This window comes from Dermacentor silvarum, chromosome 8, assembly GCF_013339745.2.
Source record: "Dermacentor silvarum isolate Dsil-2018 chromosome 8, BIME_Dsil_1.4, whole genome shotgun sequence".
In the NCBI taxonomy this organism is placed as follows: Eukaryota; Metazoa; Arthropoda; class Arachnida; order Ixodida; family Ixodidae; genus Dermacentor; species Dermacentor silvarum.
The window spans coordinates 14898850-14912694 of NC_051161.1; the positions used below are offsets into that span (position 1 = coordinate 14898850).

The 13845-nt window shown below is 47.4% G+C and overlaps 1 protein-coding gene across 1 annotated transcript in view; it reads left to right on the plus strand.

Annotated features, from left to right (window-relative positions):
• The first annotated feature begins 940 nt into the window (after window positions 1-940).
• LOC119460661 (17-beta-hydroxysteroid dehydrogenase 13) overlaps window positions 941-13845 on the plus strand; it is a 124833-nt gene continuing 111928 nt past the window's right edge. The window contains exon 1 of the mRNA XM_037721697.2: window positions 941-1707. Coding sequence (XP_037577625.1) covers window positions 1480-1707 — 228 coding nt within the window. The 5' untranslated portion in view covers window positions 941-1479. The remainder of the gene's footprint in view (window positions 1708-13845) is intronic.

Sequence of the window (13845 nt, forward strand, 5' to 3'; positions counted from 1 at the left end):
GAAATGCGAGAAGGGCACTCGTCAATCTCGGAAGTTGTAATAGTAACGGATTATTTGTCTTTATGTTCAGCTCTCTCTGCAAATAGTGGCTCACATATTTCACGTACCTTTCATTGTCTAATGCCTTCTCACTTAACACTAATTAGATTGGTATGGGTGCCTGGTCAAAAATGATTAGTTATCAATGAATTAGCAGACAGCTTGGCGAGAGTTGCCCTTAGTCGTCCAATTCTCGCGATCGTTCCTGTATCATCTTTATAACTGCTGCTAGGTTCAGGAGATGGGCAGTCATGCAAGACTCTTGGAATCTACCATTAATAAATTTAACTGACTATCGACACCTCATATTTCCTTGGAACAGACACTTCTGCCATAAATCCTCTTTACCGAATTCCGATGTCGAATTCCTGCATTAAACTATTATCTGCATCGATCTGGTAGGGCGCCCTCCTCCTTTGTGCTTATACTGTGGTGTAGACGAAACAATAGAACACTTCTTCCTGTGATGCCGCCGTTTTTTTTTTTTTTTTTTTTTTAGACACACTTTAGAAGGAAAATTTCACAGTGCTGGATTGAATATTACGATTCCCGATATTCTATCTTTGGGAGCCTCTTCTCTGGGACATTGTCATAGGGATGCTGGTGCAGCTGTTGTGGGGTATATGAATGAACCAGCACGATTTCCTTGCTAAATTCTTAAAATTTTATCTGACTTCATTCCTTTAGCCATTCAAAATTTCTCATTTGTGATTCTTTTTAGACTCGACTAATTTTTTTTCTTAGATCACCGGATCCTTGGTCAATCCCCCATAGTGGGTATGAGCCACTCTCGAAGGCAAGAAAGCAAGCAAGCAAACGAACCGCCCCCTATTCCACGCGTGAGCGTCGACCAAATCGGGCGCAGAACCCATGGCGCGGCCGCAGGACTCCTAAATTCCCGATCTCAACGATTTCACGGCGCGCCGCGGGGCGTCGCGCCGTGCGGCGACTTTGAACAGCTGGCGGGGCAGCAGGCGGCGGTCGAGGCGGCGACGCCGGCGCGGCGAGGAGGTGGCCCAGGCGAGGCCGCCACACCCGACGGGCGTTGAGTGCGTGTTCGCCAGAGTGCCGCTGCTGCAAAGCCCGCCTGGCGGCTCCTCCGCTCTGCTTCTGTTGTCGCCGCCTCCGCTGTACGGGCCGGCGACCCTCACCGACAAAATCAGCCCGTCGTCCCTGACCGACCTTCGAAGAAAGCCAGCACTTCGGCGGCGGCCGCTTGCCTTTCCCTTTTCGAGACGGGACTTGGCGCCGAAATCCACGTGTTGACCCGACCGCCTCGGCGCTTGCTGTGGGCTTACTAGACGCGCGCGGACCCGTCTGCAACTGCGCATTCCTCGCCGTGGCGCCTCTGTCATCTCGCCCTGACGCGAGTGCCGCGCACTTTGAACACGCCGTTCGGCTGCCGGCCCCGACCGTCGTCGCAACCACCGGTGGAGGACCATGGAGGTGGCGCCGTACTTCTTGCTCCTGCTCGAGCTGTTGGTCGTCGTGGGGCGCTGCGTGTTGTCGGTGCTTGTGTACATGCTGCGACTTGTGGTTCCCGCGAGCCGCAAATCACTGCGTGACAAGCACGTGCTCGTGACCGGAGCCGGACACGGGCTGGGACGCGAGATCGCCCTGCGCTGCGCGCAGCTCGGCGCTAAGCTAATCCTGCTCGACATCAACAAGGTGAGTGCAGAGAAACTGAACTTCTGCTTTGTTTCAGACACCTTACAACCGGCACTTAAATAGTTAGGCACCAGCTTAACACCTTCGTTTCGTGTTTCCGGGGTTTTGTGAAGGTTTATATCTACCGGTTTTTCTACCTCGCGGCCTTACCTAGTCGTCATGGCATATAGACTTACTAGGTAACATTCCCGATTGCGTTTTCCAAATGCCTCTCGATATTCGCACGGTTCCCTCGTAACTTACCTATTGGCAGACTCCCCCTCTCAGACAGGTGTTTGAATTTTGAAGTTCACCCAGAGACGTCGAAGACTTGAAAGCACGGGCGTTTGCTCTTGCACATGATCTACACAGGCGTCACAATGCTTGTTCCGAGCCAGATAGTGAAGTTAGAATAAGCGCGCACAGAGCGACGCTCGCTTTGACACTGGGTCAAATACCATCAGTAATGGTCACACAACTATGCAATGTTGCACATTATTCAGCGGGCTCCATGACTTCCGCAGTTTGTGCGTTGAGATCTGTACAGCAAAAACTTGGCTTAGTTCTGTGATTAATAGTGTTAAAATATAAGTTGAATTAATGTCATGACTTTCTTGGCCAAACTTGTTTTAGCAGCAAAGCTCCGATGTCTTGAATTTTTTATTTCGTGTGGTTTCGGTGGACGAATACTTTGCAAAAACCAGCGGCGGGCGACTTAATGACATCATTTGCTTAATTCCAGTCAAACAAAAAGAAATTAACCCCACAAAGCCCGGATGCCATTCCGCATCAAAGAAAATTAAAACAGCTTATTCACATTTATTTACGGCTATAGGGGGGTATATTGGTACAAAGAAAACATTGAAACAATAATTGTGTATACAATAATTAGCACGGTAATTAACTTAGTAATTGATTTGCTGAACTATCTACAACTGAGAACTCCCTCCGGTATATCAAAAACACTTTTATGGGCCCTGCATAGGGTTTCCAGTGCTTAAATCAGAGTTTTAGGTGCCAAAATCAGCGTATCAAAAATGATACATTGGGCTTTGTGGGGTTAAGTAAAGCAGAACAAACTAGCTCTTCTACATCGAAAACATGACATCGTATTCGTTAGCTTCCTTCTCGGCGATCTCAAAGCCAGCGCAGTGGGCATTACGCAGAAAGTACGGTAAAAACGCTATTACTTCTCGAATTCTTTTATTGCTTCACAACTTTGAGTCTGCCAGCTAAAAAGTGACTCACATCGTGCGCTTTCGCTACAGAAGCCAAAGTCACGCACCTACTTCGAAATCGGTCACGCGAACGATGTTGCCAGCAAACTATACAGAGTGTTTCACTTAACTTGGGCCAAACATTAAAAATATGCATATACCACGTAGTTGGCCAGAACCAAGGTAATGTCGTTTGCCGTCGCTTGGAGATGCTCAGGTATTTTTTTGCATTCCGCCTAATTACATAATTAGTCCTAATTATATAAATAAACTTCTCAATTATTATATTTAGAGGAAAAGTGTCAATGAGACAATTGTAGAGCGACATCAGAAACTCTCTGTTGCTCAATGTGTGCTACATAAAAGTGGTTTTCTGAGCGTGAAAATGCCCGCAAGTACAAGCAAAGTGCCTCGAACTGAGTATAAGCGGACTAAGCGTGTGATGGCCAAAGAACGACACGTGGTCAAAATTCCAGAACCCTTCACTGTGGCGTCCCTCTGCCCACTGTACGTTATACCCCACAAAGTATAGTTTAGGTGGAATTAAAAATCAGGAAAAGAAAACGCAGACTCGGTGCACATGATGGAATCTGTGAGGCGAAGCTTTCGTGAATCGGTTGGTTAAATGCTATGCAACTAAATCCGATGCGTACAACGGTCGTCCTCACTTGTCGCTCGACGATCCGCGCTCAACTAACGCTCTGTTCACTTCTTTCGGCACACACTCGGTTGCTTCTGCTGCCTCCTCCTCCTCCACCACTTTGTCTGTAGCTGACTTCAATTTTCTGTTAACGATTTCGCTTCTTGCCTCGTGTTCTGTTTGTATATTCGGGCACACACACTCACACACAGCGGTACGCAGGCTTTCTGCGGCATTGGCCAATAATGGACACATGTTCATGGGCTCAAGTTGTCTATTGGGGCACACCCCCTGTGCCCAAATGGTTTTCGACTCGACAAGAGAGCAACCCGCACAGTGGGAGGAAGAGGCAACTAAAGCTTCACTTTAAAAGAAAACTCGGCGCTAGCTTGATGCTCTCTTGCAAGTTCTTTTGTATCGGAACGGCAGCATTTAGCAGGCTAGCAGCGACCGCGCACTCGTATAATGGGCACCCCTCAACCCCTGCATTCCGTTACATACCCCGAGACAAACCGGTATACTTCAACTTAACCCTGAGTTGTGTATACGAGGGAGCAATGTTTTGAAGGTTGCTCACGGAACACGTAAACAGCTACTTATACGACATGAGGAGAAAATGTACGCGTTTACAATGCGGTGCGCGATGGTGGTAATGTAAGTTGCAGTTGAACAACCTTCCTGGTTCTTTCTGTGGAGGGGCCGAAGAAGGGAGTTTTCGCACTTCATCCAAGCATGACTCTGCACTATCCGATGATCCGTGAGAACGCGTGTAAAGGACGGAATGTCAAAGAAAAACCCGAGTTTTTTTCTAGATCGATCGCTTTGATGTCGAAGCTGAGCGCAAGGTTGCAGTTTTCGCATGGATGGCGTCTTCGTCAAGGTCGTGGCCACGGCTTCACGTCTGGCCGAGCGACCGCGAGGGAGCGGAGGCAGAATTTGCAGGTCTCTGAACACACTGCAATTCCGAAGGCATCTATACAGGCCGCTTCGAAAATCCGGATGCGAATGACTTATAACTCATGCCTGACATATAATTACTTGTAAGCCCGTTTCTGAAGAAAGTACGACCGTGGTATCAGAGATAACACGGGCGCGCACTTGTGATCTCGGAGGCCGATGTAGAGCTTTCCTCAAGCTACGCTGCATGAGCGGCACCAGAAGTCCATATTTATCGCATACCTGACCTAACCTAATTCGATCTGACCTAACATAGCTCATAATCGACGAAAAAAAAAAAGCACTTAAGCAATGACAGCTGCAAGCGCTAGCTTTCCAATTAGCTTTCGGGAAATGGATTCATGCAAGACCAACAAGCGCCCTCTCGGCTCAATTGCGGCGCTAACCCAACCCAAGGCGCTAACCCTTCGCGCTAACCGAATCCGAAAATGGCTGACGTGATACAAGCTGTTCGTAATCAACTGACATCGCAATCGACACTTCGTAGCCTCTGCTTCATAATTAGAGTTAACGCCACTGCATTTCCCGCCGCAACTGTAGGCCTGTCACAGATAAGCGTACTCTATCTCTCTAGGAAAATATTGCACCCTTTGCACAGTAATCGTCATCTACGTCTTGCCTGTTTTTCTCTTTATTTAAAAAAATTAAAAAAATTAAATTATGGAGTTTTACGTGCCAAAACCACGATCTGATTATGAGGCACGCCGTATCGGGAGACTCCGGAGTAATTTGGACCGCCTGGGGTTCTTTAACGTGCACCTAAATCTAAGTACACGGGTGTTTTCGCATTTCTTCCCTTTCTTTAACGCTGCAAGCCCGATACTTTCAGGTCACGAACGACATGTACCCATATACGTGACACAGCGTTCTTGGTAGGAAAGAAGTGATTGCAGAATTTTAAAGAAAGGAAACGCAAGCAAGACAGATGAAGATTATTGTTTTGGGACAAGATGCGGCCCAGAGAGTGTACACTTTTTTTTTTTTTTAGAGTGCGCGACAATTTTCGTGGCACTGAGCTATTTTCGTAAATAATTCAACGCCTAATTAGACACCCATGCACTGCTTCTAAGCTTATCTAGGAAGCATCGCAGTTGAACATTTGGGCGTTTTCTTCTACCGATTGAGGTTCCGTAATCCTTTTTGGGGGGAGGTCCTTTTGGAGGGAGGTTGCAAATGGGAAAGTCTACTAGGACTACGACATGTACTGTCTGGCGTTCTAATGTAATGCTTCTTGCGCCGTTTTTCAAACTTGAAGGGGGAAAGTATAAACCCCTGTCTTAATGTTAGGCTCCCCGCTAATGCAGTCCACTTGTTGCACATTTCAATATGTCGTGAGCTGCAATGCGCAATGCAAAATTTTACCATGTGTTAAATAACCAAAATAGAAAATTGACCGTGTCGGTATAAGTTCACCATTTTGAAGTGTAGCGCGAAAAACGGCGCATAGGACAAGAGGAGGCAGACACATTCACGCGATCGTGCGTGTGCCTCCTCTGAGACTCAATTGTGCTCCGTTTCTTTTTTTTTTTTTTTTGCGCTACAGTTTAATATGTGTTAAATGAAATGAGTCAAAATAATTATCGCGGTACTTGCTGTAGCTCACTAGTTCTAGCATGTCAAAAGCCCGCAGCAAGATATTGTATTATAACTCGTTGTACTCAGCCCCGTTGTGCTGATATTGAACCGACGATCTAGCGTTCGGAAGCGCTACAGCTGACCGATTCACCGGGGACGTTGGGAAGAATTGCGCTGATCAGCACACTGGCATGGCAGAAAATGTTTACGCGATCGGGGAAGGTTTAATACACCGTTTATTTGTGTCTCTGTTCGTTTAACATTTGTCATTCAAATTCGTGCCGGGGGCGACGTTAATTCAGTTACCTATTTTAACTAGACTGTTCTCACTTGATTACGGAACTGTTGTTATCTAAATGATTATTCGTCGCAGCTGGCGGAGAAGACATTGCTATTTACATATATTCCGTAATTGCACTGAATGAAGACAACACATTCCTTTTCTAAAAAATTTTATTTTGCTGTAAAAGCAATCAGTTTGCCGTCAGCAGTCCTTAAAGAAAAACTCTTCGTCTCCCCCCTGTTGGGCAAGGTTTTAGCATGACATTATACCGTGAAGGTGGATTCGAGTTCTGAAGCACGCGTACACAGAAGACCCATGTACACAGTGAGCATCGCATGACAAGCAGGACTAACACAGAAAAGATGACCTAAACAAGTGATCTTGAAAAAAAGAAAGTCTTTCAGCGGCGAGATGTGACGTCAAATCTTTTCGAACTTCGGAAGCGCCTATACTGCTTATGTAGAGGCCCACGTGCCTCTGTAAGCTTCCCTCTCCTGACGTCACCTATGTTCATTTAACGACTCTCCCCACATGCACCCACAACAGCGTCAATTAACGCGCGAACGACCGCGAAGCAGACCTCGACGCTCCAGACTGTGTAACAGCTAGCGCGAAATGCGCCTGTCCTGCTTCTTTGGAGAAGTATCGTCGACGTACCTTTGCTGTATCTCGTCACTTTTCTTCCACCTCCTCCCTGTGCCGTTTTTCTTTGTGCTAATGACTTCTAGATGATCTGGAGTCAATTTGCGCACGCGAGCATCGGTTTTCGATGCGCGGCGCAATTATTTAAACGCGTCTTGTATGCGCTGCACGTCGCATTTGCGGTTTGCTTCCTTTGGGATGCGTATCTTGGTAAGCAATAGTCTAAAAGTGATAGCTGTTCGCTGGCAGCTGTTGTGTCTCGAAAGCGAGAACGCAGATAACGTAGGCTCGCTCCCCATGCGAGGTTATGAAATCTAACGTTATGGGCGAGTGGCGACAGAGCCCTGCTTAAACGCGTTTTATGCTCGTAACTCGTAATGCAAGAAAGGGTTTTCCGTCTGTTACCGCGAAGACACTGAGGTATTTCGTGGATGAACAAAAATGTGCTGCGTTTATAAGTGAAGCTTTCCTAACGCTTAGCATTGAACTGCGCGGCGACAGAAATCATTAACGCACGAACTCGGAGATAACTGGGCAATATCAAACTGTTCGCCTTTATACAGCGATCGTAAACCATTATGTACGTGGCTGTGTATTGTGTTCACATAGCGGACGCCGGGTCGCTTAGTTGAATTACCTTTACAAACACTCGCTGACTACAGTGTTGTTTTACTGAACGCGATCGTTTCCGTGCCCAAAATCCTCAGTGTCTTAAGAAACCCGAAGTTTACGGTCGTGTATCTCTAATTGCGGCATTTATTATCGCACCGCTGCTTTGCTGTATGGAACGCTCATTTATCATTCGAGGAACACTATACTTCGAGCTTGCGAGCACGCATTCTTTTTCCTTATTCAAAGGAAGAAGATAAAAAAAAAAAACTTGCGGAATATATTCTCACAGAATGTACGGCCCATGGCACACGCTACGCATATTGAAAGCATTGAATTTTGTCTGAATTTATGCCTTACTGTTGAGCGCACATTATCCGTGTTTATTCGATTATCTGTGCCCCATCTGCTCCTCTTCTCGCTTTCCGCGCTGTATTCAGTTTTATTTATAGCTACTTATTTCAACCTAATCCAGAGTTCGACGGAAACCCGTCTGGCGAGGAATGAGCATAGTGAAATAAAACGAACACTCGCCAATGGAAATACATGTATTGGAAAATACATGTTTTATTTTCCATTACATGTATTTCCATTGGTGAGTGTTCGTTTCATTTCATTATTTCAACCTGATGAAAGCGTCGAACTTATTTCTGCGCATTCAGCCTGATGCGTTACATCTACGCGATGCAAACTAGAGGGAAAGGGAAATAAAGGGCAGACACAAAGATGGAAGCTGAAGACGGAACAGCAGCCCATGCACTAATGTCTTCGTCGCTGTGTTCTACCTAGTTTGGCCGGGTATAGAAGAGCTCTTATAGGCCGTATCGACGGGCCCGAACCCGGCTTGAACGTGGAGATTGGTATATTGGATGACCAGCAGCTAACCATCTTTCCCGTCATCAGGCAAGCGAAGGATGGGAATTGAAGTGACGAGTCGTATATATAGTACAATGCAAGATGGTAACCAATAAAGTAAAGACAAGAAGCTTAGCCGCTCGTTGCTTTCCGTTGCAATGTACTGTACGGCTTATCATGGGCTACAAGACACCTCAGTTGTACACTCTCTTCACAGTTTAGTCGGGTGCTGCGCGGATGTCGTCGAAGCTGTGTACAAAGACGATCACTCGCGACTGCCCTCGATCGCTCGGGTTGATCACAGACCCATTTTCACAGACCGGACAAACCATTTTGTAATGTCCACCTCATAAGCAGAGAGTGTGACTATACGTATATACGGCGCTGCTATACAATCCCCAAGGAAGATAAACCGGCTCAAACGGCTTTAACTTTATTGATGTTTGTTGCACTGCCATGACCTTGTACTGTGATAGTGTATACGCGCTCTCTCTCTCAACTTTACCCGCCGTGGTAACCCAGTGGCTATGACGTTGCACCACTCGGCTCGAGGTCGCGGTTTCCATCCCGAACGAGGCGGCCGCACACCGATGGGACCGGTAATGCAATGACGGTTGTGTTTACCGCGCATTCGGTACACGTTAAAGAACCCCCGGTAGTCAAAATTAACCCAGAGTCCCCACTACGGCGTGCCTCGTAATCAGATCGCGGTTTGGGTACCTAAAACTGGAGCAATTTTTTAAAATCGAAAATGTTAAGGGGAGTTTCGCAGCCGTTATTGTGCGGCGGGCGAAGGCCAGCGTGCGGTGGGCGTGCTCGTTATCAAATGTCAAGGAACAGCCAGCTATAGGCAAACTGCGTTGGAGTCCCGAATCATTGCTCTGAAACGTAATTATATACGTGGTTATAAAATAAAGGTCACCGTTCGTATATACCTCATTCGAACAGACTTATTAGCGTGGTTTATTTAGGCAGTAATCCGTAATTTTTGTTGCTCATGTCGCGTTTTACCGGCTCCACGTTAGAGCTCAGCTAGGACCGAGCTTACACGGTTGCGGAGGCGAAAGCTGACGGCGCGGTCCAGCAACGCAGGGCAGCCTGCGTGGGAGCCCCGGAGCGGCTCTATATTTTATTTATTTTTTACTTAGAAAGACCTCTCAGGCCTACGAAGAGGCATACGGTTTTGGGGGCATACGGTAGATTTTATAACGAAATACAATCGGTAACAAGATACCGATGCATACAAGGATTTAAGAAATTGGCACAAAATGAAGAAATTTGCATAATACAGAAACCAGACAGCCCTTTAAAAAGAAATGAACAATTAAGCATTGCATAAAAACGGCAAGATAGAAAGTTGCAGTTTCGCCCGAAAGGCGAAGCATCAATTGCGACAACAAATTAGTATAGAGCTATATGGAGTAAGGATAGTAGTTTTATCGGCTGTGTAAACTTGGACACATTCGCGTACGAACTGAATTAACAAGCATAGTGTCAGCGAGCCCAAGCAAACATGAATAGGTCACACTCGATGACCGCACACAACCGCTGTCAAAACGCTGGCGTGAGCAAGCGCGCCAGCAGCATCGAGCGAAGGTTCGTGCGGTCTATCGCTTCAACGGAAACTGAGCGGCGAAAGCACAGCGCATACAAAGCTAGCAGCCGTGTTGCAGATCGCTTTCAAGATACCGTGCGCGCGACCGCCCGCAGCCGCGCAAAGTACAAGTATACGCAGTTGCTCGCAGAGCAGAAGCCGCACCCCCTCCCTCCCGCGCTGCCTTCCCGCTTTCCACTTTTCCCGTGCGAGTTTCCAGATGCCCTTGCGCCCGGTCGCAAGATACGCATTTGGTGCCGCAGCACAACGTCGCCCCCCCCCTCCCTCCCTCCCATACCCCCACAGCCTTTCGCGCAACGGTAGACGTCGCGCTTGCGCTTCGCCGTGCGTTCGCTCCCCGTCAAAGCGCGCGTCCCTCGCGTGCTTTCACGCGCACATACAGCACACAGCGTGCGGCAACGGTTTTAACGGCCTTGGACTTTATACGGAACCTGACGGCGACGGCGATGCCGACGGCAGAAATCCGCTTAGAGTATCCATATGATTGCTATCGCAATAAAAGGAAAGTTACATTGCGTCGGGACGTTATACATTGCGTAATATTAAAAAAATGGCGATGGCGTCTGTTATGAATCGTCTCTAAGAACAGCCAGCACACAGGCCACTAAGTATTCTTTGAAGGGAGCGAGAACTCGCTTACACAGCTTCGCTGTCTATGATGTATCAGTTGCTCAGAAAGACATAAAACCTTCTCTCTCTCCCTGCTTTCTTCGTAACTTTCTATCCTCCACCTTTCCCGTTCTCGAGTATAGGGTAGCAAACCGCATTTGCAATTCTGGTTGACATTCCTGCTCTTCTTCTTTCGTTAACTCTCTCCTCGGTGGCTGGGTTAATGGATAGACTTCTTTTTCGCCACTACAGGCAGCCACGGCGACGGATGGCACGTGCCGTGCTGTCGTATCTAGGTTTCGATCTCCGCGTGCTTTTTTGCACAACTACAGAAGGTCGCTTGTGTGCGTGCGAGTTCAAATAAGTTAGGATATCTCCTGTTGATCTACGCACGCATATCGTGCGTAATCGGCCACGGAACGGACCCGTACGAGCTCATTTAGACTAATTGTATACCCCGGCATGGATTCGTCGTTTCTCTTGCTCTCTCTTGCCCTTGCGCCACAAAACCGTATACATCATCATCACCATCTCCCTCGCTCGTTCTCTTGCTTTCGCGCTCGTTGCATGACGATTTCCAAACACGTTTTAAAAGCACATTTCTAACCAAACATAGACAAAAGGCACCTGCAAGCAACGAGAAATAAGAGCACCCCCGAATGAGTTCTGAAAGACACACAAAGATATTCGAACGCTAAAAACGCCTTGTACCAACAGGCGCCGGCTAATCACGATATCGAGCATATTCGCGACGGCAGCCTGTAAACGATTGGCAGTGTTTACGAACGAAAACTTTGCGAACCCAGCCTCATATTCTTTCAGAATACTTCGTTACGAAAGACGCACTTAACACGAACTCGCCTTACGATTGCAAGTAACTACGCCTGGTAACATATGTGTTCCGTCGGATTTCACTCATCATTTTCGTTGCCATGATTGTTTTCTTCTTTCATAGTTTCTTTCCAGGTTTTTCCGTGATTCTCAACATATATACAACCGTCGCACTTTTTATTTATATTTTTTTAAATAATCATTTAGGTGAAAGACAGCGTTCGTGTCTACCCTAATCTTTTCCCTGACTGTCTGTTCATTGGCGCTGTATACATTACGAACACTCCAACTTACCCAGTACTTTACTCCGGTTCCCATACGCATATTTCAAGGACTTGCGTATGTATGCACCAGTGTGCGCAATTTGCATGCTATTATTTTGCTATCAAAAGCACCTCACTAGTAGGTTTGCGCTTGGTCTCTTTCCGTTGTCCTTGTCCGTAGTTTCACTCACAGGTGCAGCGCAACGTTTTCCACGTCTTGGTGGCAGCCAGGCCCGCCTGTCAGCCTCGACGTGGACGAGCCTTTGTCACGCTACGCTCAGATGCCGATCAAGGTTGTCTGTATGGGTGGCAACGCACCCGTACAAACCCGTGCATTACCCAGCGTGGTGGCTCAGTGGCTACGACGTTCTGTTCCCGACATCAGGTCGCTGGTTCGATTCCTAACCGCAGGGGCAGCATTCCATCGGATGCGGAATGAAAGAACGCTTGCATACGTAGACAGATTTCGGTAGACGTTGAAGAAATTCAGGTTGTAAAAGTTAATTCTGCAGATGCACTTCGCAACGTCCCCCACAGATTGGGTACGTACACAAGTTTACGATTAGGCGCCATTAACCGTTATCATATACAACGTGCGCTTTAGTGGGGAAGAAGACCGCGGTATCAGCACTACGAAAACTTGCAAAACAATTCGTTTTTCTCCGCAATAATCGCCCCCTATAGCAGCCTCTTGCAGCAAGACTGAAAGCGGGGCCTGTTAGTATGGATACGTGCTTAAGAACATTTCAGTGCTTGCGTTGTCTACGCTCCTCTTCGCCTCGTGTTTTTCGCACTGTTTTGTTATTAAGCGCGCCTTTAGCGTTCGACGGCGTCGCAGTGCACCGTAGACGTAAACGGGCCACGACAAGGCGCTGCTGATAGTCCTGAACGGTTGTCCACACGTCTTCACCGCCTCCTCCGGAAGTATAGCTGGCGGACCCGGCAGGGTCCTATCTCGTACTATACTATACTGTACGCTTCCAGGAAGTCGGGGCCTGACGCCCCGTGACTGCCTTCTGCGCCCTCCTGGCGCTTCCTTCCTGCGATTGGCGGCTGAAGTTTTAACAGGGTGCCCCGGGTACGGGCGATACACGACCGAACGGAACATTGCCGTTGGCAGGCGGTTATCTTCGCTGTCTGCTTGTATGACTCACCCGCGACCTCAGCACTTCGTTAAGGCGACCCCGACGCTGATAAGTTGCGTGAGGAAAGGATGGGGTGTTTTGTGCAGAAGTGATCATTGTAGATGTCCTAACTGCTTTTTTTTTTTCTTTCCGTGCTTGCCGGTAGCATTTTACGCGTCTATGTTGTGGATGTAATGGGTGAACTGCGTTCTTTTTGGTTTTTTTTACGCTGTCGGCATGAAATGTTTTTATTGTATATTCACTCTTTATTCATGCACTCTTAACATGGCTGTTCAATGGTATAGCTGGTAGTATCTGATAAATGAAATAAGGTAAAGGTACATTAGCGGATGTATTTATAACGGAATAGCTGCTAAAGGAGCTTCATCGAAATTTTGCGGCGTCTCTATAAGTTATCACCATGTTTCTCATTATCGCCTTTCCTTGCAGAAGTCGTCAGACATCTGTTAGTCCGCCACCTAGCATTCCATCACGGTTGTGGAGTCGTCATACGTGGTGTCGTTTTCCTTGTTGTAGGTTTCGTTGCACAAACTGCCGCTTTTTTTTTTTTTTTTAGCGTGTAACTTAAAGGGGCACTGTAAAGAAAACTTCTAAGCCGGTTAGGTTGTGATTCTGGAATACGGGAAACGTCCGTCTTTGTCGAGTCCAGATGATATTGGTAAGCCAGATAAGACGCACATAGGAATTAGACTTGCTTGAAGTTCCCGTTCCACAGCATATTGATATACATGCACAACGCAGTTCTTACAAGAAGTTTTCGTAAAGTGGTCAGTTACATCTGCACGGACCTCACATACGCTTTCCATGCGGTACAGCCCCATCGCGAGAACCAATATGTCAAGCTGAGAAGGGAACGACGTGTGAATTGCTGGTGTTCCTGAAGTTCACAGGCTTTTAGGCGCTGAGCCGTGCTCCCTC